Source organism: Propithecus coquereli, unplaced genomic scaffold, assembly GCF_000956105.1.
Source record: "Propithecus coquereli isolate 6110/MARCELLA unplaced genomic scaffold, Pcoq_1.0 Scaffold281, whole genome shotgun sequence".
Classification (NCBI taxonomy): domain Eukaryota; kingdom Metazoa; phylum Chordata; class Mammalia; order Primates; family Indriidae; genus Propithecus; species Propithecus coquereli.
The window spans coordinates 3,794,391-3,821,686 of record NW_012148408.1 but is presented as its reverse complement, the minus strand read 5'-3'; the positions used below and the strand labels follow the sequence as shown (position 1 = coordinate 3,821,686).

General features: G+C 49.6%; 1 protein-coding gene across 2 annotated transcripts in view; it reads left to right on the top strand.

Moving 5' to 3' along the window:
• ASIC2 (acid sensing (proton gated) ion channel 2) overlaps nucleotides 1–27,296 on the top strand; it is a 1,009,922-nt gene that overhangs the window by 750,044 nt on the left and 232,582 nt on the right. The window contains exon 1 of one of the 2 annotated variants that reach the window (XM_012648270.1): nucleotides 10,645–12,221. The exons of the other annotated variant lie outside the window; for it this stretch is intronic. Coding sequence (XP_012503724.1) covers nucleotides 11,514–12,221 — 708 coding nt within the window. The 5' untranslated portion in view covers nucleotides 10,645–11,513. Of the gene's footprint in view, nucleotides 1–10,644; nucleotides 12,222–27,296 lie in introns of those variants that run through there. 2 annotated transcript variants of the gene reach the window in all.

The window sequence follows — 27,296 nt, the reverse complement described above, 5'->3', positions numbered from 1 at the left end:
AGGATGGATATACTCTTTGGACCCAGATATTTTTTATTCAGTGCTTTTTATATCTAATGCATAACATTGGCACCCTTGTCATGTTCTTGTCTTAAAATAGCATAATTTTCCAATGACATAGTATCACCATCATTTGCATGGTCACTCCCCTATTGTTGGGGCTATGAACTGTTTTTAACTTGTCATTTTTTCCCTCTATTATGAAAATCTCTGCTGTGACTTCCTTTGTACTTTTTCTTTACTTTTCGGTCATTTCCTTGGAGAACGCTTCTAGGGTGTGAATCACCAAGTCAAAGGGTATAAACTGTTTCCTAGTTCTTATTCCTCACCAAGCTTATGCACTTGCCTTTATGACTCCTGGAATTTTCAGAAAACTGTTTTGAATCCAACGTCTTAGTGCTGTAGGCTGCTGAGAAATATTAAATGAGTAAACTCAAGCACCGCTGGGCTAAGGAAGGATTGATTAAAAAGGAGAAAGCAAGGCTGAGGTCTGGAAGGAAGAAAGGAAGGAAGAAAAGGAGACAGGGAGGTGCGAGGGAGAGAGGGAAACAGGGAGAAAGGGAGGGGAAAAACAAGGAAGGAAAGAGAATAGGAGGAGGGAAGAGGGAGAAGGAAGAAGGCAGAATGGAGTGACAAGAGACCCAGCTGAAAACCTGGGCTTCGTACAGATGTGTTCGCACTCTGTGTCCATGTGGTGGTTCTCAGAGTGTAATGTCATTTGGATGTTGACAGAGGAAACATTTTGTATGGCCTTCTCCAACTTCCTTGGCCTACCCTGGCACTTGTTCCCACGGGTACTTCCTTAAACCTGTTCCCAATCAATAGGCTTGTGTAGTTTTAGCTCTGCCCGGATGGCAGGGTCACACCAAACTGGGAACAACACAGCTCCCAGATCCACAGCGGATACTGAGAACCTACTGCAGGCCGAACAAATTCTGCTTCCCCTTCCTTCATCTCCCCCACGGGTTTTTGCAAAATTCTGAATTATGCTGCCACCCACTGTCTTTTCTCTTTGTAAATTCCCAGTTTTCCCTTTTCTAATAATTACCAACATGTCAGAGGCAGACCTGGGTTGGAACTCTGGCTCTGCCACCTGTGCGGAACACTCTGTGTGACCCCAGGCAGGTGATTTTACCTCTCTGAGATTCATTTCCTTCACCCGGAAAATGAAGCTTAGTGCCTGACACTAGTAAGCGTTCAGCGAATGGCTACGGTATGGGATCATGGCCATGATGGTTTAACCTGTGCTCCAACCAGCAACAGAGAGAATCAAATTGGAAAGATAAAGCTTCTGTGTTCTCGTCTGTAAAATAGGGATGACATTACCCTCCTGAATTGTCCCAAAGAATCGTTACATGGCGCATGTCATAGTACCTGGTAGGTACCTGGTTGGTCCTCTGTGTTACCTTCCTCCCGTCTCCCCACTTCCTTTCTCATCCTTTACTGTGTTTGGATAACCAGGCAGGTCCACAAGACTGCAAAAGAATGTGCTAAATCTCTCCCTTTCTGCTGCTCCTGCGGGTGGACAGGGAAGATAAACTAGGGGTATAGAAAGCCGAGGAGGTGGTTTGGCCAGGTCTTTTATAAGGGAAAGAGAGTAAACACACTGCTAGTGGCTGAGACAGAGGAGAGCTGTGGCGAGGAGGAAATGCAGCCAGGCTGAATGCAGGCTTTGGACAAATCAACCTGGCCTTAAATCTCTGAGCCGCTGCAAAGGTTCTGTCCGCAAGATAGATTCGGGGCTGGTTTGTTAATGCTCCCTGAAGCCGAGGTGAGAGCCAGGTGAGCTCCAGTTAAGGGGACAGTCAAGGAATTGTGAATAAAATGCCTCATTCTACCTTGGGTTTTATATTTCATTAAATCCTGTTTTAACTGCATACCTTTTCGTCATACGAGTGGATGGTTACTGTTGGAGAAGGTGATTATGCTTAAGTATTTTAACGAGAGTTTTGTTATATGTGCGGGAGGGCAAATTGGGTAGAAAAGTGTGCAAGGCTTCATTTCTCTGCGAACTTTATGGCCATGGCCAAGGTTACAACCAAGACGCAGTTGTTTGAACTGAGAACACAGAATAAGGCAATGATAGGGAAGGAAAGCTGTGGGAAGAAGACAGATTAGTTGTTGAGGCAGCCTGAACTTAGTAGATGTCACAGGTCAACAAGACACCGTCAGGAACACAAAAGCCTGCGTTAGGAGGAGGACGTGGACATCATGGAAGAAGAGGACCTGGACATCCTCAATACAGGGCTGTGCTCGTGTCACCTCTGCCCGGCTCAGATCCTAGCTCACATGTTGATCTGTGTGAGCAGGGGGGACACATTTCTCTGAGTTTGAGGTGAGAAAATAAAAGCATATAGAGAAATTCAGTGGAAAACACAGATAGCTCTCAAAGCAGTCAAGAGAAAAGACCTTTCCCCCGGACCCTCCCACCCTGCTGTGCTCATCTCTCATAGATCGTTTATCATGCTTTATTAAAACTGCCTTTTAATAATTAATTAACGTTTAATATTTAATATTTTCTTGCCCATGTCCCCCCATTAAACTGTGAGCTAAGGCAGGGATCACATCTGGGTAGATGTATTTCCACTGCCAAGGACAGTGCCCGACATCCATCAGATGCTCAATAAATATCCACTACAGCTAATTATAGCCACCTTAATTAAGACTTCATACTCTAAAGTTAAGCTACTTGAGTTTGAATCAACCACTGACTGGACAAGTTACTTATCCAATCTCTGCCTCAGTTTCCTCCTGTGTTAAAGAGCTATAACGGATGTACATTCTTCGTTGAATTGCTGTCAGGATTAAATGAGTTAATTCCTGTTCATTGAGCACAGTGTCTGACACATAATTAGTGCTCATTCAGTGTCAGCTACTGAATATCATTATCATCATCATCATCACCATCACCATCACCATCATCAGATCAACTTCTCAGTGACCAGGGTCAAGTCATTAAATTCTTTACCTCGATATCCTCTCCCACGTCCAACTGCATGCTTGTTTTTTTTTTTTATTTCAGCATATTATGGGGGTACAGATGTTTAGGTTACGTATGTTGCCCTTGCCCCCCCCAAGTCCTAGTTTCAAATATGTCCATCCTTCAGGTGGTGCGCATTGCACTCTTTGTGTATGAAAATACCCGTCCCCTCCTTCCCCCTCCCCTCTCCCCCCTGCCCAACATCCAATAGATGTTATTCTTATATGTGCATTTATGTGTTGATCAGTTAATACCAGTTTGATGGTGAGTACATGTGGTGTTTGTCTTTCCATTCTTGGGATACCTCACTTAGTAGAATGCGTTCCAGCTCTATCCAGGAGTATACAAGAGGTGCTATATCACCATTGTTTCTTAAAGCTGAATAGTACTCCATGGTATGCATGCTTGTTAAGATCAATTTTGCCACTGACACCTGGAGGTTCTCTCCATGGTATGTTTTACCTACTCTATCTATACATTAGTTATAGGAACTTCTGAATCCCAAATGGCTTTCTCTGCCAACCAATGCATGTTTGGACCATCCTTCTAGACCAAGAAGAGTTATGTGCTCAGGGCACTCAATTGCACATGTGTGTGTTATAATTAGCCTGAGGAACATATGACCAGAAAATTAAATCCTATGCAAGTACGTAACAATGCACTTCAGAGGCAAACAGAAATATCTTTGCATTACCTGCTGTTTGAGATTATCCACATGAGAGCTTTCGTCCATTAGTGTATCTAGCAAAGAGTTCAGAAAAAGTCTGATCATAAGATAGCAAGCTCTGCGTATCACCTTGTCATAGGACCTGCTGTCCTGTTTGGATGGGAGAGCAGGATAATGGGAAATGAGAATTTAAGGAAAATAACAGAAGTTGGAATGAGGTGCCAAAGGAAGGCAACCAGAAAACAACTAAAAATACAAAAAAAAAGGATGTGAAGAACATAAAATACAATTACTCTAGTCAACAACACTCACTGTCGGAAAACATTTGTGTTAAAAAGGGGGGCGTATGAAGACTATGTACACACGTGCATATTCATAGAATACTGAAAGATGATACACAGAGCTGATGACATTGGTAGCCTCCGCAGAGGAAAACTGGACAACTGGTAGAGTGAGGATGGGATAGAGAGACCTTTTATTGGATATCTTTTGTCCTTCTTTAACCCTTTTGAACCTAATTGTAAATACATTACCAATTTCAAAAGGGATGTTTAAGAAAATCATCTCATGGGGTGAGCAGAGCATGAGTCGGAAGTTGGAACCTGGATTCTGGCTGTGCCTTTGTCGGTATCAACTTGTGGGATTTAGAGCAAGCGTCTCCCCTCTCTGGACCTTCACTTCCTCCCCCGGAAGTGCAAGGGTTGAATTAGATTTTATATCCAGCTCCCACTTTTCGGGATTCTCCAATAAACAGGGGCCACAGTGCTTCAGTGGAGCTGCCTCCAACCCTGCAGAGTGTGAACTCCTGAGACCCAGTCCTTCCTGCCAGAGATCTTTCTTCTAGTGGCCATGGGCCCTTATTCGACCTCATATGCCTGAGATTTGCTTGTGGTAGAAGAAAGGAGGCTGAGAGCTTGAACTCTAATAAAATAGGAATAACTGAAAAGGCCAAAAACTACCCAGTGAGTCTAAGAAAAAGCCCAGAAGAAGAGAGAACTCGAAGAGGCCAAGTGTGTACAAGAAAACCACGGAGTAAGAGGGAAAGGCAGCAGAGATGCTGAGGCATGTGGAAAGGTAAAATGGAACAGCAACCCCAGTGCCAGCTCCAGGGTGGAAGGGAGGGAGGGGTGTGGAAGAATGAGTGCACAATGAGCTAAAATCACAGCAGAGAATTCTTCTCACTTTCTTTCCACCAGTGGAAGAATCCCTACCATGACTGCTGGACATTTGCTCAGGTTCTATAACACTGTGGCCACCTCTTGGGCTCCAGACGCCACCAGCAGCATGGGCTAAAAAGGTATCACCACTGCCCATACCAGCAAAGAGTGTTCTTGACCTCCATGCAGCAAAGAATTCAAGTGCAGGGTCACATGTGAAGCAGAGACATTTATTAAAGACAAAGTATAGAAAATATAGTATTGAAAATACTCTCAAAGATGGTAGACAGCGGACTGCACCAAGAAGAAACAGTGCCACCCAGGGTTAGGGTCTGTTCCTTTATGCTAATCCCTAATAACATGCTAAGCTGGGGGTGGAATATTCATGGATTTCCTGGGAAAGGTATGGAGAGTGCCTAGAACTGGGAATCTTCCCCTTTCTTGACCTTATAGGGTAACCTCCAGGAGTTGCCATGGCATTTGTAAACTGTCATGGTACTGGAGGGTATGATTTTTACTATGTTAATAGGATAATGCATTTAGGGATACTGTTGCCTCAACTGCGTGCATGCCCCAATTAAAGGAATTCCCCTTTTTACCTTAGATAATGATGTTGTGGCTAAAGTAAAATAACTAAAGGGTTCCTATTGGTTAGATTTACCTTAGCTAAGCATATTCACATTCCTGTAGTGTTCTTATCCTGTTGGCCTTCAACCCTGACCCTTGCCCTAACTGCCTGCAGGGTATCTGGCTCCTATCTCTAAAGGGCCCCTGGGCTTCAGGCAGAGGTTGGGGAGAGAGAACAGGGAGAGGAAGCAGAGAAGGGAAAAGAGGAGGAGGAGGAGGGAGGCAAAGTGACAGAGAGCTACAGACAGTGCAGAAACAAAGACAGACAAAGAGAAAGGGGGAGAAACAAGGAGAGATTTAGGATCACAATTACCTCCTCAAAAGCCCACGTGTCCCATGACATCAGTGAACTTTAATATTAAAATTAGTGTTGGCTCTATCACCATTAGCAGCACAGTCCTAAAGGAAAGTGTACTCAGCATTCTAAGCAGGGACACCAAGAACCCGTCATTACTGTCCTGTCCTCTACACCCACCACCTCCATTAAATCCCAGAAGAAAGACCCCCAGAAGAAAGACCAGGGGCTAGAAAGACCAGCTTCAGAGTGAAAGGGTTGGTGGGCCCCCACTCCACTGGGCTGGAGCATCACATTGGAAGGATATTGACACCTAAGAGCCCATATCGAGAGCAGCAACTGCTGGAGAAACAGTTGAAGGAACTGGTGACATTCAGCCTGGAGAAGAAAAGACGGCCTTGAAGACATCGCTGGCAGGTTGACTGCTAGAGCCCCTTTCAGCATGGAAGTACTCTGATTCTACAAAGCATTTGAAAAGTTTCCATGTGAAGGAAAGATCAAACTTATTTTGTGTGGATCTCCAGAGATAAAATAGGAGAAATGGGAGAAATTCACAAGGAGACAGATTTCAATTCGATGACAGGAAGAAACTTTAAACAAGGCAAGATGTTCCAGAATAGAATCGCTCCCAGTGCACCGTCACTGCAGAATGTTGAGGGGTTCCTACAGTGGGTAGGAAGGAGGATTATGTAGTATCTCAGATACTTTCCAATTCCAAGCCCCTGAGTAGTAGGGATTAGGGGGAAACAGGAATACTGGGGATTCTAATGAAGACTGATCAAGCTAACACATGTGTCAGCTCGAAAAATTGTATTACAAAAACAGAAAATCACATTGACTTCCCAACAAACTCATTTCATGGGAGAAAAGAGCTTATAATTGGTGGTGGTGGTTCCACCCCAGCATGCAGGCTGGCTGACCGGAAGACCTTTCTGCCACTGCACACAAACATCACACAGAATGCCAGCATGCCAGGTGAGCGGAACAGATGTTTTAGAGATAAACAAGCAATGGGAAATTTTCTTAAAAGCTTACAAGTGGGAAATCACAATGCTACGTTCTAATTTCTTGCCGGAGGGGTCATGTGGGTGAGCTCCTGCACTGCCTCACGAGTTTGTTTTTCTGGCTAAGGGAGTGAGTCTGCCAGAATGGGCAAACCCATTCACATGAGCTGTTGTGTCCGCGTAGCTCTGAGAGCTCAGATGGCTGCGCTAGGTAGGGTTTGAGCACACAAGGGATCGACCCAGACTGCCTGGATTCAAAGCCTGCTCTCCTGCCCGGTGACTGTGTGGCTTAGAGTGAGTAACTTAACCTCTCTATGGTGAGGGCTCCTTCTCTTTGAAGTGGAAAAAGTAATGGGATTTACCTGGCAGGATCGTTTTGAGGATTAAACACTTAGAACTTTTATGACACCTGTTTTTAGCATAAAACATTTAGAACAGGCCCTAGCACTTAGGAAGTCCTACATTATCATCATTATTATTATTTATCACAATACTTTTCAAAGCAGCATGATGTGCTCGTAATAAAAAGAATAATTATTAGTCATCCACGGAACTGAAGTTGCATTAGAACTACTAATAATTATAACTGATTTATGGAATCAAACATCCTGTATCAATTTAAAGTCTTATTTACGGTGTGATTTATTTTATGGCTAAGCATTCTCGTTTGCAGTTTTGGCACATGGTTCTATTCATAAATCTACAACATCACATTTGGAGTAATTATAAACAGATTTTAATCTACCAAAAAAAGGAGGCATGATGGAGAGGGGAAATCTTGGGCTTTGGAATGAGTTAGAGCTGGGTTCAAATCCTGTGCTCTGAGCCTTTGGATCCACAGTGGCAAAAAGAAAGCCAAAATACCTCTCCTGCAGGGTTGGAGTGAGAAATTAAATAAAATATGTGTATGTGCCTAGTTCAGTGCCTGGCATATAGTAGTTGTTCAAGAAATATTAGTTCCTTTCCCTTCTTGCCCTGTGTCAGTGTGTTTCATCCATGTGCCAGGTAGCGTAGAGAACATGCTGCACACGTGTGCCATAAAGAGAGCCATCAGTCATTGCTTGGGGTCACTAGCCACCCCTGTGTCTGTCTCTGGAATTCTGTGCCAAGATCCCTAGGGGTCTGTGCAGGACACCCCTCCCCTCCCTGAGAGAGCTACCATCTAGAGAAGAAACAGGTAAATCCAAGGCAGGGAAGACGCTCAGTCAGTCACAAGTGGTGTGTGTACCTTTCAAGGGGGAAACCGCCAGGAAGAGAAAATCCACAACCACTGAAAAGCCAGAAATGTAAAATGTTTTGCATTTTTTTCTAAAATAGAGTTTTCATGCCACTCCAGAGTCATGATACTGGAAGATGCCACATGCTTGTCCTGGCTGCTTCCTCGGTAACTGCACTGAGGTCACAGGGTCACCTCACCTTGGGAGGGACATGGGTCACTGTGGCATCCCCTGGACCCCCGAGGCCAGGCTGGGAGAACTAGAGTATGAGCTTTTGTAAGAGGCCCCAGGACAGCAGGCAGCTTCAGAACCTTCTCTCCGAAGGTAGCAACAGACATCTTCAAGGAACCAAGTCCAAAGCAGAATTTTAGCAATGCCCACCTGCAATAGTTTTTCCTCGGGTGAATAAGAAGGACCTCAAGGTGCGTGCATGTGTGTGTATGTTGTGTGTGTGTATGTTGTGTATGTATGTGTGCTGTGTATGTGTGTTTGTATATGTTGTATGTGTACAGTGTATCTATGTGTGTAGTATGTGTGTATGTATGGTGCATGTATATGTGTGTGTATGTGTATGTATTGTGTAGTGTGTGTTTGTGTATGTGTGTGCTGTGTGTACATGTGTGCTATGTGTGTTGTGTGTATGTGTATCCTGTGTATGTGTATATGCATGTGGTGTGTGTATTGTGTGTTCTGTGTATGTGCATAGTGTATATATGTGGGGGGGTGTTTGCATATGTGTTTGTCCATGTGTGACCGAGTGGATGTGTGCAGGGGTGAGTGGCAGATAAGGGGCTCCCAGGTCCTCTCCTCAGAGACCAGACGCAGGGAGCTGCCACACTGCAGGGGTGCCCTCCAGGTCAGTGGGGAGGGAAAGCCCATCCCAGCCCTGCTTCTCTCCCTCTTGGAAACCGGCTGCTCTTTCAACAGATCTGGCCTTGATCCGTCATTACAAAGTGCGTGAAATTCCTCTCCACACCCAGGTCTCTCCTCCCCTAAGTCTCTTGTCCCCAAAGGACAAACTTTGGTCCTTCCACTGGGATGCCCACCAACCCTCAGGGGCCCTTCTCTACCCCCAACAAAGTCTACTCTAGGAAATGTCTGGGAAACACCTTTATCCTATGGAGTAACGGGGCTCAAAGTGTCATCTGTCCCAGTGAGATCTCAATGAGACAATGACATGGGAAATAGGGTGGAGTCCCACCCTGCACCCACGGGCAGCAGAATTCCAGCCCTGCCCTGTAGGTGCCTGGCCCAGAGAAGGAAAGTGGAAGGCCCTGTGGTGCAGTAGAAAGAGCCAGGGCCTTGGGGACCTGGGTGCTGAATCCAGCTCCACCACTTAGAGGCTGTGGGACCTGGGGCAGTACTTGGCCTCGCCAATCTCATCTATGAAATGGAGCTGGCAGTACGCTATGTACCTCATCCATCCTCCCAAACAAGTCAAGGCAGAATAGTTAAAAGGCCAAATAGAAGTCCCCCAAAGCGTCCAAGGGTTAGTGGAAGATCCTGGGCCCATCCAGGAGGGAAAGGTGATATCATCAGCCAACCAGTGGGCTGTAGAGTCCCAGTGGTGGGTGTGGGAAGGATGGAGTCTCCTGCCCACTGAGGTCACACTCCTCCCCGCCCCCAGCCACCCACCCCAGGTGTGCTTGGCTACTGGGCCAGAGCTGAGCAGCAGATGCTTCCAGGGAGCGGGCTGGGGCACACATTGGAAGTTCCTAAGAGGCAGAGGGAAGGGCTGTCCCACTGAGCCTAACCTGCCAGAGGCCACTGTTCCCAGCACTTCAACACACATGCTCATTTACACACATACACACAAAACACACCACCACACACCACATCCAGAAACCTGGATATCCATCCACACATCAACGCACCCATTCATACCCAGCACCCACTAAGTGCACACGTATATACACAGAACATACATGCCGTCATAGACACTCTGTCCTACACACACCACACACCGTCTAATAGCCACAGTCCTACACCGAAGACAGCCTCACATTCAGGAGTTTCACAGAAATGCTCGTTCACACATACACAGTACACATCCTACACTCAGTGCATGGCACCACACTACACGGCTACCCGCTCTCCCTCCAGCCCATCTCACACACTCCGGAGTCCTCACACCCATCTACACGCGGCCCACATACACACAATGGTTCTACTATTCCCTGTCTCTCCCACGAGCCCGCACACCCAGGCACATCTGTGCAGCGCATCCCCCCACCCGGCCGACTCCAGCAAGAGGCTTCCTGCTCGGTGTGCAGCGGCCACAGTGGCCAGGAATTAAAATGCACCGAGGAGGAGCCGGGCGCGTCAGCACCGCGTCTCCAGGAGCGCACGGCGCACACGGCCGCCGCCGCCCCGCCCGCCCCGAGCCGCCGGGCCAGCGAGCGGAGGAGCAGGTGCTCGGAGCCCAGCCGCGCCAGCCTCGCGCGGCTGCTGCCCAAGTTCGCCCGGGGCCCGAGGAGGATCCTCCCGGGCAACCGGGAGAGGAGCGCAAGCCGGCGCCACCGCCACCGCCACCGCGGGCTTGGAGTCTCGAGAGGAGAAGGGCGCGCAGAGCAGCGAGTGCGGGTCACCCCCCGGAGGTGTTGCCGGAGCTCCGCAGTCCCCAGCTCCTGGCGCCGCCTGGGCAGAGAGGAGAAGAGGCAAGGGACAGCAAGACCGGGCTTTACTGGAGACGCGAGGCACCCGGGAGAGCTGGGGGCAGAAGCGACACTTCCCTCTGGCCAGCAGCCTTGAAGGGGCCCGGCAGCGAACAACCTCCCGCAGGACGCCCTGAGAAGCCCCCAGCCCCAGGCGAGAGCCGGCATATCGCGGGGCTCTGGCGCGGGACTTGGGGAGCATTGGCGATCTTGGCCGGGCGCAGCCCGGGGAGCAGTGAGAAGAAAGGGTCCTGGAGTGAAAGGAAAGAGGACAGCAGCCGGCAGTGCGACCACTCACCCCAGTACACACCCACCCTACCGCCAAGCCAGGAGCCGCGGTGCGCCTCTGGGGGCGCTCGTGCCTTGGTGCCTTCTCTCCGGTGTCCCAGCACCGCTGGACTACGGGCCGGTCTGGTGGGGTCCCCGGGGATGTCCACATCAGGCATGGTGGCCGAGTGGCCCCTCTGCCAGGACCAGCGTAAAAGCTGGGGTTAGGCGGGGCAGGGGGGACTCAGCTCAGGGTCCCCCGAGGTCCAGGACGAGGGGAGGCGGGCGCAGCGCCCAGGGACTGGAGAGGCGGTTCCCAGTGGGGCCCCTCCAGAAGCAGTGCCCGGCGCCGGGCATCCTCCAGGAAGACTAGGGGCCAGGAGAGCCTGGGAGGCGCTCGGGAGAGGCCAGTGCCAGGGGCGGCGGGCCGAGGCGGCGCTCAGTCCCGGGCGGGCGCCCGCGGAGGCGGCAGCGGCGGCGCCGGGCGGGCATGCCGCGCCACCGGAGCTCCTTTCGGGCGCACGCTTCCCTGGCGCGGGCTGCGCGCGGCTGCCGCTGCTGCTGCTTCCACTGCTGCTGCGGACTCCCATGGCGGCTCCGCCCGGCCGGGGCCGCCGCCGCTGCCGCCAGCCGCGGGCTGAATGAATGAGCCGGAGCGGCGGAGCCGGGCTGCCCGCGGCCGCGCTCACCGGCCCGGGACGCTTCCGCATGGCCCGCGAGGAGCCGGCGCCCGCGGCGGTGGCGGCGGCCGGGCAGCCCGGGGGTGGCAGAGGCGGCGAGCGGGCGCTGCAGGGGCCGGGGGTCACCCGCAGGGGGCGGCCGTCGCTGAGCCGCGCTAAACTGCACGGGCTGCGGCACATGTGCGCCGGGCGCACGGCTGCGGGGGGCTCCTTCCAGCGGCGCGCGCTGTGGGTGCTGGCCTTCTGCACGTCCCTCGGCTTGCTACTGTCCTGGTCCTCGAACCGCCTGCTCTACTGGCTCAGCTTCCCGTCGCACACGCGGGTGCACCGCGAGTGGAGCCGCCAGCTGCCCTTCCCCGCCGTCACCGTGTGCAACAACAACCCTCTGCGCTTCCCGCGCCTCTCCAAGGGGGACCTGTACTATGCCGGCCACTGGCTCGGGCTGCTGCTGCCCAACCGCACGGCGCGCCCCCTGGTCAGCGAGCTGCTGCGGGGCGACGAGCCGCGCCGCCAGTGGTTCCGCAAGCTGGCCGACTTCCGCCTCTTCCTGCCGCCGCGCCACTTCGAGGGCATCAGTGCCGCCTTCATGGACCGCCTGGGCCACCAGCTCGAGGACATGCTGCTCTCCTGCAAGTACCGCGGCGAGCTCTGCGGCCCGCACAACTTCTCCTCTGTGAGTTGCCCTGCGCGCGAGCCCGCTCCCGCTCCCCCTGCGCCCCACTCCCTGGGAGTCAGGAGGCCCTCCGTGTGGCCCCTCGGGGCTGTCCACCAGGCCCCTCCTTTGTGGTGTCACCATTCCAGGATGCCAAGGTGGACCCTACCCTTGGGTCCCCTGAGTCTTCTCCAGGTGTGGGAACTTGGACTTAACTGTGGGACGAGTGGCCTCACCCCAATGGCAGCTGTCCAGGCCCCTCTCCCAGAGTGTCAGCCCGCACACCCCTCGCTCTACTCCTTATGGTCCTGTCTGTGCATACTGTCTTTCTTCCTTCCCGCCCTAGTCCCCAGGCCCACAGGACTCCAAGCGACTGCTCTGTGTCTGGGGTGTAGGGATCTTAGCGTGGGCTTGTTGTCCTTGGGAAAACCAATAGGAAGCTCTTCAAAAATGGGCCAGCAGGAGACTCAGGCAGAGCAGGCTGACCACCCTGAAGAGCTTAAGGCTTCAGAGTTCCAAAGCACTTAGGGTCTATCTAGGACGACTTAGGAGGAAACTCCCGGAATACCGACCAGCATTGACGCTGTAAGACAGCTCGGTGGGAGAGGCAGCAGCAGCCTCCGGCTACTTTGCGCCGTAGTCTTGAGCAGCCAGGGGAAGGGAGCAGTGGTGGGCTGGGGTGGGGCCCTCCCCTAAGGCGTGAGTGTGGGTCTCTGGTCTGGAGGAATGCTCTGCAGCGCGGCAGGATGTGGATGCACACAGCTGGGGCCAGGAGAAGCTGTGCTCCGGGTTTGTAAACCATTTGCTGTGCCGGTTCCCCCCTGCCGTGGGTCTGGATTACGCAGCTGTCCGACAGAAGGTATCTGCCTTGTGCAGTCTGCCTTGGAGGAGCTCTGATGCCAGGCCCCAGCATGGCACAAGCCTGCCCAGCCATTCGTGTGTAATTGCCCCTTAGGTGGGTTTGGGCTTCTCCACTAGTGCAGGGAAGGCTGGTGTGTGTGTGTGTGTTTATTGATAGAGCTCTGGTGGTGATTTCACTGGCCCTGATTCATCACTCCTGACAGTCTCGTTTCTGACAAAGCTTTTTCTGGGATGGTAAAGAGATGCGACGGTTCCAACAGGTGTTGGCATGATGCTGGTCAGCCCAGGGCTCCCATTGGCTGGTTGGGCTATTCCTTGTCTAGGATGGCAACCCTGGCTTCAATCTTGTCCTGCTGGCTTTGCTTTAAGCCTGTAGATACAGTAGCCCTGAATTATCCACTCCTCAAACATTCCTTGTTTTCTGGGCTTTTCGGCCAGCCTTAAAAGACTGTCTCCCTGGTGGCTCCCTGCCTTGGCAAGCAGGAGATGACGTTAACATATGCTCCTAAGTGACTTCTTCCAGAACTTCAAGCACAATTCTGAGTTCCACAAAGGTGAAGGAATGAAGGTAGTGAACTCTTGTTATTTATTGTTCATTGGCTGACCGCTAATTAGCACCCTTTAGAGTTAGATTGAATTTCAAGGTTACATGCAAGTATCAGCAGGCCCTAGCTCCAGCTCCAAGTGTTATAACACAGCCCATGAAATGTATTTCTGAACATCTGACTGCTGCTTCACGAAGTGTGTGGAATTGCATCCTAACAGCCAGTATGCACTTTTGATATTCACCACAGCCCTGCATTAGCAATGAGTTTTATTCTCATTTTTTAAATGAAGAAAATGAGGCTCTGAAAAGCTGTCCAATGCCCTGAGCCAGCAAGTTCTAAGTCCAGCTTTGCATACCACCAAATGCATTGCACAGAAGCCACAAGTAACCCTGCCTCTCTGACCTTGGCTCTTTCTTCTCTGAGAGGACCCTTGGGTAGGACTCTTGTTCCCCCCACCCAAGTCCTATCCCTCCGAGGAGCTGGGAGAGTGGAAAGCAGAGCTACCCTAGATGGTCCGGGTGCTCAGAGTCTTGGCAACATGTTACCGGGGCACGCAGAGGACAGTGCCTTCAGGAGCCACCTGACTTCAACCTCTGCGGCAGGCATGGCCGTGAGCTGTGTGGATCAGTGGTTAAGGAGTTGAGGAGAGTAGGGTCGTTCCCACTGGGGCACACCTTTCTCTTACCCTCCTGTACCCTGCCTCCCTGCATCTGAGACTTTGCAGGCACACACTCACCCAAGCAAAAGTATTACCTCCATTCCCTAAAGGTATGTGGTCCTGGACACTCAAAGTGACCCCTAGTGGCTTTCCATCATGGCCCTGTCCTGGGAGTTTCCTACAACCTACATTGTATCCTGTAGGTTTTCCCAAGGACCTCTAAATTAAAGGCTTCACCCCTCTATCCGTAGAAGCCAGAAGCTATTTCGGGGGAACCCCAAACACAGAGCAGGCCTATCAGTCATATCTTCCTTTAATCACACTGCCCTGTCTCAAGCTTTTGTCATCTTTGATGGAGTGGCCCTATAGTGGCTAAGAATATGAACTCTCAAGCTGCACTGACTGGGCTCAAATCCTGTGTGCCCTTGAGCAAGTGACTTAAGCTCTCTGCCCTTCAGTTTCCTAATCCAAGATTTCCTGTCGTCCGGTGTCACCCACCTCAAGACCCTTGGCTTAATTCCTCTAGGGAACACCAGTGAAATGCATTTCTGATAAGAACCAGGCCATCTCTGGATACTTATTCCTTTTGGGGGAAAAGTGGGAAGCAGGGTGCCAAGCACTCCCCAGACACCTGTGCTGCCCCAATCCTAAGAGGACTAGTGCAACAGGTGAGGGGCGGGTTCTAGGGATGTACCAACCGTCCCCTAGTCCCACTCGATCCAGTTAGTACCATGGTGGAGATCAACCCAGCAGGGGAGAAGGGCGTCTGGCGGGTCTGATTCTCCAGGCCCACTCAGGATGTGTTTATTCACAGTGCCTCTCTTTGTTGTAGCTGTGCAAGGGTTAATCACTCAGTGGTCAGAGAAAGCAGCTCCTGCTTCTGAATGCCCGTGTTGTTTCTCTGCCACTAGCTGTGGTCTTGGGCTCTGCACACTCTGGCCCTGCCGGGGTTTCCTGGGGGTGGAGAAAAACAGCCTTTCCAATAATTGGGCAGGATGCAAAACTGGGAGGCTGAGCTATCTGGGTATCGGGGCCTTGGAAAAGGGACCAAGGGCTTGGGAACAGCAACCATCAGAGGCCAATCTGGGGTCCGCTGCAAGAACAAGGAGCAATGGTCCTCTCTGGCAGATGGCATGGATCAGAGGAGAGCACTGGGCAGAACTTGGCTTGGGGCTTCACCTCTGCCCTTTCCTAGCTGTGTGCCTTGGGCAGATACCTTGGTCTCTGAACCTCTGGTAGTATTCCTGCCTCAGAGAGCTCGGATGGAGATAACATATGTGCAGTAACTGGCACACGCCAGGGCAGTAGTGGGCACTCGATATTCAAAAGGCTCAATGTCTTGGCATCTGATGATGGCAGTTATTAATTAGTATTAATATAATTATCATATCTTATCATGACCCCTTACCTGAGTGGGGATAGGCTTATTGCCTAGTTTGTTCATTCAGTTAACCAACCTCCATTGAGTATCAACTGTATGCCAAGTTCTGTACTGGCAGCTGGGGGTATAAAATGAAGTAAGGCTTGGTGCATGTTCCCCAGGCACTTGCAGTGTTATTGAGGAAAGAGATGTGTGACCGTGTGCCAGGGCATCCAGAGGTGCTGTGTGGGCTCAGAGGAGTACCCAGATCAGACTGGGGACCCCCTAGTAGCTTCCTGGAGGAAGTGATGTCTGAGCTGAATCTGGAAGGGTAAGTAGGAGTCCCAAAGTAGAGAAGGAGAGAGGATTTCATTGGAGGGGACAGCACGTCCATATGAGAGCGTGCAGAGGCATGAAATGAGATTGAGCACGTGCCTTCGAGGCCCTGAGACCAGTTCTAGGTGGCTGGAGGGAGGGGCTGGATGTGCTGAGGTGGGGGCAGGGTCGAGAGGTGATGATGCAGTGGTGTGATGGGTCCCTGGAAGCCAAACTAAAGTTTTTGAACTTTGCAGCAGAAACTCTGACTTCTTTCACTATTGGCTGTTAGGCTGTAGAGAGAGACCTCACCTGGGTCTGAATGCCCCAGCTGCTACCCCATTCCTTAACTTCATCAGGGGCCACTGCTCCCTGCATCCTTCCCCCTTTCCTACCCGCCTTCGCAAGAGTTAACCTTGAGTTCAGATTTTGGACTATTCATATGTACTAAAAGCCAAGGAACAGCATTTGGTTTCATCGCATTTTGTCACATCAAGCAAGCTGGTTGCTACTTGCCCAGAAAGAAAACAAGAAATCATTTCAGCAACATATTGTTTAAAATCAGCTAATTCTGTTGAATCGGTGCTATGCCAGGCTGTCCAGTAGTTGTGAGGATGGCCAGCTTTCGGGAGTCAAGAAAGTTACTTTTCTTTAGAGAAAGAGGAATAAATGAGCTAATACCTGTAAAGCGCTTAGAACCATTTCTGGCACCAAGTAAACATGCAAGAAATATTAGCTATTTCCATTATGATTATGTGCAGGGGCATTTTGAGTGAAGGACAAAGGCAGATAGCACTGGGCCATTGTGCTGTGCCAGATCCTGGCTGGGCATGGTGCACGTCGTCTCAATTCTTGCAATAACCCTGGCAGGTTGTTTGAGAATCCACATGTCACAAATGGGGAAACTGCACTTTTGGGAGCATCTGTAATCCACCTAAAGTCACAGAGCCAGCAGGTGACAAAGCTGGGATTCCAACCCAAGTCCTCATGACTGCAAAGGCATGTGTTCTTTCCGCAGCTGGATGAGGAAAGGGCAGTGTTGGTGGGAGGCAGGGGTTGTCCTGGGAAGTCCAGTCCAGCCTCAGCTTTGCCCTGGCCAGCTGGGCGACCTTGGCCTCAGGACCTTCCTCTGTAATATGCAGGCATGAGCCAAACGACCAATGGGACTTAGCTGAGAAGTTCTCCATCCTAGTGGGCAGTCGGGGGGAAAAGAGGGTTTAAATAGCACAGATGGTGCGAGCCTTTCAGCCAGCCATTTCTTTTCTTTGCAGAGCTGAAACAGTGATTAAGGGGTGAATGTACAAGTTATTGGAGTGCTAGAGACAGGACGGTGATTAAATAGACATTTATACAAGGAACATGAAAAGACCTCCTCCAGTTATTTGACTTCAGGGAAATTAGTTTAGGGAATCAAATGTAAACTCTGCTCAGGTCTACAGATATCCAAATTGACCAACATCAGGCTGATTCTGAGAGTGGCTATTTTGGGGCCACTGTGGCCAGTCATGAAGGCATCAATCAGATGTCTGCCCAGTTGAGAAGGGCAGGAGGAATAACCGGGCCATTTGCTGTGTGTGTCAGTAGCTTTCATTCTCCTAAGTGATTTGCTTGGATCAGCTACTCAGAGATTCAATCTACCAATGCAGATTAAGTGCCTACTGTGTGCCAGGCACTGAACCACAAAGATGACCATAAATCTGATCTGTTTCTGCTACACAGGCCTGCAAAGGTAGGGCAATGTGCTTCATCAGGGTGACTGGGTCTAAAAGGAGCTGCCTGTCGTACAGAGAGTGGGGCTGGGAATGCAACCGCCTAGGATTTGTATTGGGTATCTGTTACATATAGTTACATTGAGCTTTGCCAGAATTGAATGAGTGTTGTGGAACCCATTTTACAGATGAGGAGACCAAGGCCCAGGGGGAGGTACAAAGTTACACAGCTGGGATGAATCCTAGCCGCAGAGTTAGGATTCAATGAAAGATCAGTCCAGGTACAAAGCTGATGTCCTTCCCTATGACTCCATTCTGCCAACACTCAGAGATATTGGTGAAACAAACCCTTCCAAAGAAGGTATCGCTCACACTCTTCCAAGCCTGAACTGAAGTTTTGTTCACTGCAAGTTGCTGTCATCCTGGGTTCCAAGGCCTGAAACCCTGAGAAGGAAGGACCGTTCTTAAGACTACAAGGAAGAGAAGTAGGTCAGTCCTTGGAGGGGAATCTACCCAGGAGTTGTGAAAGAGTTTGACGTATGCCACAACTAAATTACCATTTTCTTTCTTTCAAGGACACTGGTAACTTGAAGTCCAGGATAAGGAAATGTTGCCAAATTGAGATCCAGCTCAGGCCTGTGCTAACAAATAGATGACTCACCCATAATTGGAACGTGAATTGTTGGTAAAACAAATAGAGGCTGCTAACGTACCCAGGAAGTTTGTTCTCCTGAGCATGTCAAATATCTCCCCTGACACCATTGTTTATACTATTAATTTGCTAAGTAAATCGTTTCCTCCGATTCCACACACATTTATTGAGCTCCTGCTCTCCACCGGGCACTTTCACATTCATTATTTTATTTCAGCCTGACAACACACCAGAGAGGAAAGTATTCTTTTCTCCCTAGTACAGACAAGGAAACTGAGGCACAAAGTGGTTTAGTACCCAGCCCAAGGTCGTAGACAGAAGCCCTGATCTTAGGGTTCCAAAGTCAATGCTCCTTGCATTACATCACAATTGTTCCTGGTGCGGCTTTGGCCAGACAAACCTGCATTTCTAATCAGCAGAGCCTTAATTTATTATGCCTGGATAGGATGTGATAATGTACATTGCCATCTCATTTTATCCCTGCAGCAATGGAGTGCACTTATTATACTCTATTGCCTGCCTAACTCCAGAGAGGGGAGGAGCTTGCCCAGAGTCACACAACACAGGAATGGAAGAAGAGCTAGAATTTGAACTCAGGTCTCCTAAGGGTCCATGCACCTCTTCCTCCCCCAGCTCCTCTATTGCTGGCCAGGGTGAGTTTGAGGGGATTTTACCTGCCCCGGAAGATTTTCTTAGGGAAAAAATGAGTCTGGTGAGTACATTGCAGAAAAGCATCAGTACTGAAACTGGCTATGGAGAAGAGATGAAGAGGCTGCCTTCCCTTATCTCTGCCTAGAGACCCGCCCTTCCTCCCAGGCAGGTCTGTTCCAGCACATTCCAACTGGCAGTGGATGAATGGGGAGCCCTCAAGACGGGCTCACACTTTAGCATGCCCAGATTCCTAGGTCCTCGATAGAGATCTGACTCAGTAGGTCGGGGCAGGGCCTGAGATTCACATTTCTAACAAGCTCTCAATAACCTAGACACTGCTAGTTCATGGACCACCCACACTTTGAGAGGCAAGGCTGGGGGCTCCTTGGAATCCGTGAATGCCGGTAAGGAGGGACCAGTGTGGCTCTCTCAGCCATGTCGGATTCACTGGGTCTGTAAGCATGTTTGTGGGATGAGCATCCCACAGTGAAGCAGGGAAGGGGAAGGGTCCCTGGGGAGGGGTGCTGGGCTCCCGGTGAACCCAGAAGGATGTGCAGTAGCAGATGCATCACTGCCCCCGGGGTGGCCTTCTACCATACCAGAGCAGGGTCAACAGAGGGCAGGGGCAAAGGCCATGTAGTAGGCTGCATAACGGTCCCTCAAAGATGTCCACAACCTCATCCCTCGAACCTGTCAACACATTACCTTATGTGACCAAAGAGACTTTGCAGATGTGATTAAGTTAAGGATTTGAGATGGGGAGAATGTCCTGGACTATCTGGATGGGCCCAGTGTGATCACGGATCCTTATAAATGGCAAGAGGAGGCAGGAGTGTCAGAGTGAGAGGAGATGTAACCACTGAAGCAGAAGTCAGAGATTTGAAGGCATTCCTCTGATAGCTTTGAAGATGGAGGAAGGGGCCATGTGTCAAGGAAGGTGGGTGGCCTTGAGACCCAGGAAAAGGCATGGAGACAGATGCTGCCCCAGTGCCTCCGGAAGGAGCACAGCCTTGCCAGCAACACCATGACTTTAGCTCGTAAGACTCATTTCCGACTTCCGACCTCCAGAACTCTAAGATAATAAATTTGTGATGTTTGATGCTACTAAGGTTTGTGGTGATTTGTTATAGCCGTGATAGGAAACTAATACAGGCATCATTTTTTCCTGTACAAAATGTTTTCTATGACAGACCCGAATCCGCATAGAGAACCAGGCTGGGTAGTTTTGGAACAAAGTCTATCCAAAAATCAAGAAAATAAAAGAATCTGTAACAAACAAGTATCTAGTTTCAAAAATGGCATGAGGGTATTTTAACCACACATTCATGCAAGATTGGGAATTTGAATCCCAGAAACTTAGAACGGAGGTGGTTAGGGGGTGTAGAAAGAAGGTCGTCTCAGGAGTTGGACAGACTCAAGGTCAAATCCCAGCTCTGCCAGGTCTTTGCTGGCGGCTATTAGGGAGCTGCTTACCCTCACTGAGACCCTATTTCCTCATTTGTAAATCACAGATACTTTCCTTGCAGGGTAGTTGTGAAACTTAAAGATAATACATAAAAAAAATTATTGAGAGTCAGCCATAGGCTAATGTTGATGGATAGAAGTTGAGTATAAATACAGGAAGTGTCTCTACTCTCTTATATGAGAAAGCACAGCACAAGTATGGAGGTGCTCAATAAATGTGAGCCGTCGCTGTCATCCTCATCATCACTAAAATAGGTGACGCCCTCACTTCTTCCAAGGAAGACTTTCAAGGCCCTGAAAGAATAGCCCTCATTGGCCCTCTACGTGTTGTCACAATTGCAGCCAGGAAACATTATGTCGTTTTCACATCACAACTCTCTGGGTAGGTCAGAGCCCTTTGGTGTTTCTTCCCCATTCAGTACCTTGCCCAAAATTATAAATCAGAGAGCGTGATTGGGTCACTTAAGGTCACACCGCAAGTCACTGGGGAGCTTACAGTAGACTCTAAGGATGTTTGCACTTCAGTCTACAAATGATACTTTGTATCACAGCAGTATCGGTTTCTTCCTCTGTCTTCTTCCAGAACATGTATTCTGACCATCCCCTTCTGATTCTGATGGCATATCCGATCTGAAAGTTGTTGATACGCTGATGTCTGGAACTGAAGGGTTTTAATCTTCTCTTGGAACCCCTCCCAACGAAAATTATTTTCCCACTTTGAAATGGCACGGGCATCCACTGTGAACTCACACCCATAAATCTAAGCCTACTGCTCAGGAAAGCAGATGAGGTTTGATTCTGCTTCTCAGCACAGCCTCACAGAGCAAATTATGGAAAGAACTTGATTTATAGGAGCACCTCAAAGGCTCTGGAGTGAGACGCGTGTTTATTCACTTTATTACCATTTATTTTACACTATCTCTTTACGCTCCCTGCACATGGATTTGAAAGACTATTTGGATAGATGCTTATGACCTGCCAGATTGCATGGCCCTGTCGAGGCTCGCGCCTCTCTTTGGTGATGCTGCCAGCTGTTCAGGTTGAGGGCTCCTCATGCCAGCACTGGGGGTAAAGCCCAGCCTATTGCAAGTGGACAAGGAGACTGTAGCCCAAAGTTTGAGCCTGAACTTTACAAAGTCTGTGTGTACGGTACTTGGTGTGAATTTCCAGCTGCAACTGCAGGATGTATACAGGCAGGCTTGATTTAAGATTCAAATATCTCAGAACAGCTGGGGATATTTAACATCGCTATAATTACATTACATTTCTGATGGTACATGGAGTCAGAGCCTTTTTTGTTGTTGTTTGAATATTCTATGAGCATCAAATATTTTAACCAGCCAGGGAAACATGACTGCGTTTTTCACAACTAAGTAGTTTCATTTTTAAAATTCCGGCCAGGGATGAATATCTCAGACTTTAATCTTTTGCCATGTCTTTGGAATGACAAGAGCAGTGTCCCCTCTGCTGTGGCTGAGGAGATCAGTTAGGCGGGCTGTGATACTGGGGAAAGGAGAAAAATGGGGTGGGAGCTAGTAGGCACCCACTGTGTGCCAGGAAGGATGGTATCAACTTGCCAAAAGTGGCATTGCTGGTAAGTGCTGTAGCTGGGGTCAGCTAGGATCTCTACAAAGGCAATTCCGGCAACTAAGGTGAAATGAGTTGCCAGAAAGTAGGAAAGAAAAGAGAGAAAACAAGATAAAGGAAGACCTACTATGTGCAAGGCTCTGTTGTATTCATTTCATTTGTTATCATCTTTGATCCTCAGGACAGCTCTGAGGGTTAATTACTGTTATACCCATTTTACAGATAAGGAAACCAAGGCTCAGAAGGTAATGGGGGAAGTGGTGATGAGGACATGCCTCTCACCCTCTTAGAAGATCACATTTTCATATTTAATTTACATTGACCCCTGGCTCCTTCACTCTCATCATCCCTCTCCCCTGCCCTATGTCCCAAGACGCTTAACCAGCCAACGAGGCAGGAAAATACCTGCTACCTTTGCTGACCTCCCTCTTCCCACCCCCTTGGAGTCACGAGTTCATGGCCTAGAGTCCCAAAGCCAAGTCATTGCTGAGATGCTTATCTCTTTCCAAGGAATTTTCCAACTTCCATGCCCTTGTTCAGGCTGTTCCCTTCCCCTGGATGCCCTGATCTACCATCTCTGCCTCTGCAGCCCTGTCTACTGTTCACGGCTGGGTGCTCAGATGTGCCCGGAATGTGCCTGGAAGGATGCCTGAGATCTGATGATGGGCTGCCTCTGAGCAGGGCCCTGGAGGATGGGTCGGCCGGGCAGAGGGAGCCCTGCTCCTCACCCTGCTTCTCACCCTGCTTCCTTATCTATGGCCTGAGTCCTTTTAACCGGTTATATATGCATGCATAACATACAACAAATCAACACAAGAGACAAGACAAAAATACTGTTTTCTTTTCATTGTTTAAAAATCTCTTCTGTGGTTATCTGAGCCCACTCCTCCATACAGATCATCTGTAAGTAAAGAGATATTTTCTGCCCTTTCAACCACACTAAACTCACTCTGTTGATGCCCCTCTTAGGATCTTTTCCTTCCTTGGCCTTTTATTGAAACCCTACATATCCACTCAGTTTCCCTCCTTACAAACTATCATCTCCTTGAGGGCAAGAACCATGCCTGGTTCCATCCTGCGGCTGCCCCAGCACCTGACACTGTGCCCTGGGGGCAGGAAGTTCTCTGTCTGGATATTGAGTTGTTGAAATGGGAAACAGAACGGTTGCACCAAAATCTATGTGTACTCATTCTGTCATTCATTAATACATTCAGTAAAGAGTTATGGAGGCCCTCGTGGGCCAGGCATTCTGGTAGATGTGGGACACAGAGGGAAATGGATTGGGTCCCACCCCCACGGAGTCCCCATCCTGGAGCTCTGCTTTCCAAGTCTCCCTGAGCCTCAGAGACACAGGGAGGGCTTGTTTAAAAAAAATCCCTGGCTCCCAACCAGAACTACTGAATCAGAATTTGTAAGGGAGAGGCCCAGCAACCTATTTTTAATATGCACCCCAGGTGACTGAGGATTTTAGAAAAACATGGTGTATTGCAGGCTGGAAGGGCAGATAATATGCAAGTAAACAAATAAATGAACAAGACTGTTTCCAATATGAATAAGTGCTGTGAAAGCAAAAATAAAATAATAAAGGCATCTGATAGAGGGTGGCAGGAGGTGCCTGAGGACAGGGAGCAGGGAAGGATCAATTCTCTGGGGAAATGATATCTTTGTTGAGACTTGAAAGATGAGAAGGGGGAAGCTCCACAGGGACCAGGGAAAAGCATTCCCAACAGGGGGAACAGCAAACCAAAAGCCCTGAGTCCAGGAAGGATCTGCCTGCTTCCTTCCAACACGGGAAACTCAGTTCCAGCAGCTCAGTCTCTGGTTCTTTGTATCGTGGGTACATCTGGCTCCTTGCGAAGTGTGGCCGCCTCTCTCACCCACACGCCTTGTGAGAGAGCAGCAGGATTCTAGCAGTTCTGGAAATACTGCCCTCCGGAATGCTAATGTAATGTAGCTAGAGGTCCTTAGGCTGAACTTTCCTTTAAAAAATAACTCCAAGAGAGTGGAAAAAAACTGCGGCACAAAGAATCCAATCACAAATCCCTGTCTAAGGGCAGCTCGGTGAGGCCAACAGAGCCAAGCCCTTACTTTGGAGTACTACATTCCAGGTAATTAGAACCACAGTCCTCTGCTGATTAATCTTCATGAGGGCAAAGGTCTGAAGCCTTTGATGTTCAGATAGAGTTTCCTTATGCGGCCTCTAAAGTGCTAGATCAGATGGCTGGTTGCCCGCAGCGACCCCTTCCCCGGCTTTGTGTTGCACAGAGAACTTGCAAATCTTTCACTTCTGTTCATCTTCGTGGTAACCATGTGGCACAGAAAAGCACACAGTGTTGTTCCTATTTTACAGATGAGACAGCTGAGGCTCAGGGAGGAGCATTGACTGGCCCGAGGTTACCCAGCTGGTGCCAGAGCCAGGTCAGTTCTGACTCCTCCTGCAGTGCTGGCTCACAGTGGTGAATCGCTACTAGGAGTCTAAATCTGTCCCTCTGCAAGAATCAATGTCACCATCACCTCCTGGAGGAAGTCTTCCCTGATCCCAGTAGAGGGCATTGTGAAACCTGGTTGGGAAGTCGAATCCTTGACCGGGAGGGCCCACGGCAGTGCGTGGGTTATCTACACTCAAAATCCCTCAGATTTCAATACCTTTTACGTGGTGCGTGAGAATCACCTGGGCATACTGTGAAAATGCAGATTCTGGTTCAGCAAGTGGGGGCTGAGGTCCTGCATTTCTGACAAGCTCTCAAGTGCCACAGGTTCATGGGCCACACTTTATGTAGCTAGGCTCTACAAGACCGGAGGAGAAAACACATGGAGTAAGAGAGAAAGAAGGACCTCTGGCCCTCGACAGACCTGGGTGCCTGACAACCCTGACTCTTTATTGTGTGTTTCAATGAATCATCCCTTCTGGACCGAGTTCAAGGTGGGCCCACCTTGTCCTGAAACCTGCGCTGAGAAGCAAAGCCACTTCTCCTAGACTAGACCTTCAGGCTGCTGCTCTTCAGAAATGCAGACAGCGCAGCAACTGGTACGTCTCTATTAAGGGTAACTCTTCCCCTTGTCTTTATGTGATACCGAAACAAGTCACTGAGAGAGACCTTGTGAACGGAGAGATGGCAGCAGAGTCACATACCTTCGAAATGAGTTGCCCTCGAGGATGAGCCGCGAGATATTTCTGCTCCCTTTTCTGATTTTGTAGATGTCAGTGGACGTGTCCATGAGTCCACGAGAGGTGGGAGTCCAAGGTGAGCCTCTGGCTTGATCCCAGTAACCAGTTTTTGTCTTTGAGCAGCATGTTGCTACTGGGAGCGGGGAGAAAGCCTTCAATTGAGGGAGCTGTGACAGTAACAGGGCATTTCTAGGTGACGCAGCTGGAAGCCTGTGCTTTTGTTGCTGTAAGTCCCTTAGTTAAAACTGCTAAGGCTGCTCGCGAACTTTACCTTGGACTATTCATTCAATTCATACCCTTATTTGTTTTTTTCATCATTCATTCTTTTGTTCATTGTTTTATTCATTCGCTGATTGACAGCTCCATTTACTCATTCATACATTTATTGAGAACCTTCTATATACCAGGCACTGTGCCGGGCACTAATTATAACAAAGCGAATCCACTCCAAGTCATCAATTCAATCTCCCTGGTCCCATAGTATCCTGTAGCCAGGCAACAGACTAGACCCTCCATGGTCTCTCTAGTTTAGTGCTGAAAAACTGGCCCATCCGTTTGTCATCTTTAGTCTGAGACTCTGCCCTGTTTTGAGATGTCATGTGGTTCTATTCTACAAGATAAGGCCAAGCACCCAGGAAATCTCCAGTTCTTGCCCCTACACATCATGCATTCTGGCATGTTGAGCTGCCTGTAGTCCCTGAATCTGCCGTGCTCTTCTGAGCCTTTGCATATGCTGTTCCCTCGGCCTGGAATGTCCTGCAACCCCCTTGTCTGGCCAGTGCTGCATACGGCCACTGGTGCCCTGAGAGACTTTGCCCTGGGGTGGGTAAGAGTGAGGGCTCGACGCTCAAGCCTTGACTTTTCCACGGACAGAGTCTATCCAGCCGTTTCCCCTCTTTATTTGGATTTGTGCAACAGCTCCGGGGGAAGGTGGCAGAAGAGTCACAAATCCCAGACGAGTGGAGTGACTTTCTCAAGGTCACAAAGCTAGGAAAAGGCCAGGTTTCAGCTACAGTTTAGCTCTTTCACTCTCTTTTCGGGGCTGATGCTAGAGTACAACGCACACAGAAAAGCCGTCGGCCACTGGGAGTCATTGCTTAATACCTATAGGGCATTTTTATTACTTTCTACTGAAGCCCAGAAGAATCTGCTCTGGCCAGACACGGAAGCTGCAGAGGAGAGCTGAGGTTATGGTGTGATGATTCAGATTTTAAAAAAGCAGGTTTTGCCTGAAATATTTAAATAACTCAGAGTTACTGCCGCCCCACGCAGGAGAGGACAACCAGGCAGTGGTATATGACTTCTGGGTGGGAGGGGAGTCCTGTGGGAGGCAGGAGTCAGGCTTCCAGAGAGAAATTACCATTTTGTATTTATTACTTTGGCTCGGGGGAGTGCCGCAGGGACAGGCTTGCTAATACATAGATAATTGCCTCAGTTCCCCACTTCGGTTTGCAGTGTGTGGACGGCCCAGGTGCAGACTTGCAGGACATGATCCGGCCCAGGACCCCCAGGTGCCCAGGGCTCTCTCTGGGGGCATGAAGTGCTGGTGAGGAAGGGGGGGTAGTGGGAGAAGGGAGGGGGGCTCTCCATCCTCAGATACCCGGGGACACCAGGATCATCTGGTCCCTATGCCCACACCTGCAGAGTGAAGGGAGTGGAGGAGGAGTCCCAAGCTGAGAACTGGAAGACCAGAGCCGCACTCTGCCACTGACCGCTGGGCGGCCCTGGAGCCGTAGCTGCCCCTCTCTGGGCCTCTCGTGCCCATCTGGAAAATAAAGGAAATCGTAAATCAGTATTTTTCAACTCTGGCTGCACATTAGAATCACCTAGGGAGATTGTTTTTAAAAATTACTAAAGCCCAAGCTCAACCCCCAGAGATTCTGATTTTGTTGACTTGGGTTGAGCCCACACATAAGTATTTTTTAGGCGCAGTCGAGAGTCCAGCCAAAACATAGCCGGATAGATTCACTCATCTGCACAGTCTCTCTTAGGGTGGATATTCTAGGAGTCAAAAAAAAAAAAAAAAGGCAAGAAGTCAATGACCTTGAGATCCAGGGTCACTTGCTTCTGCATTTGGATTTTTACCGTCAATAATCTGTACCTGTTCAAGTCTCCCCCATCT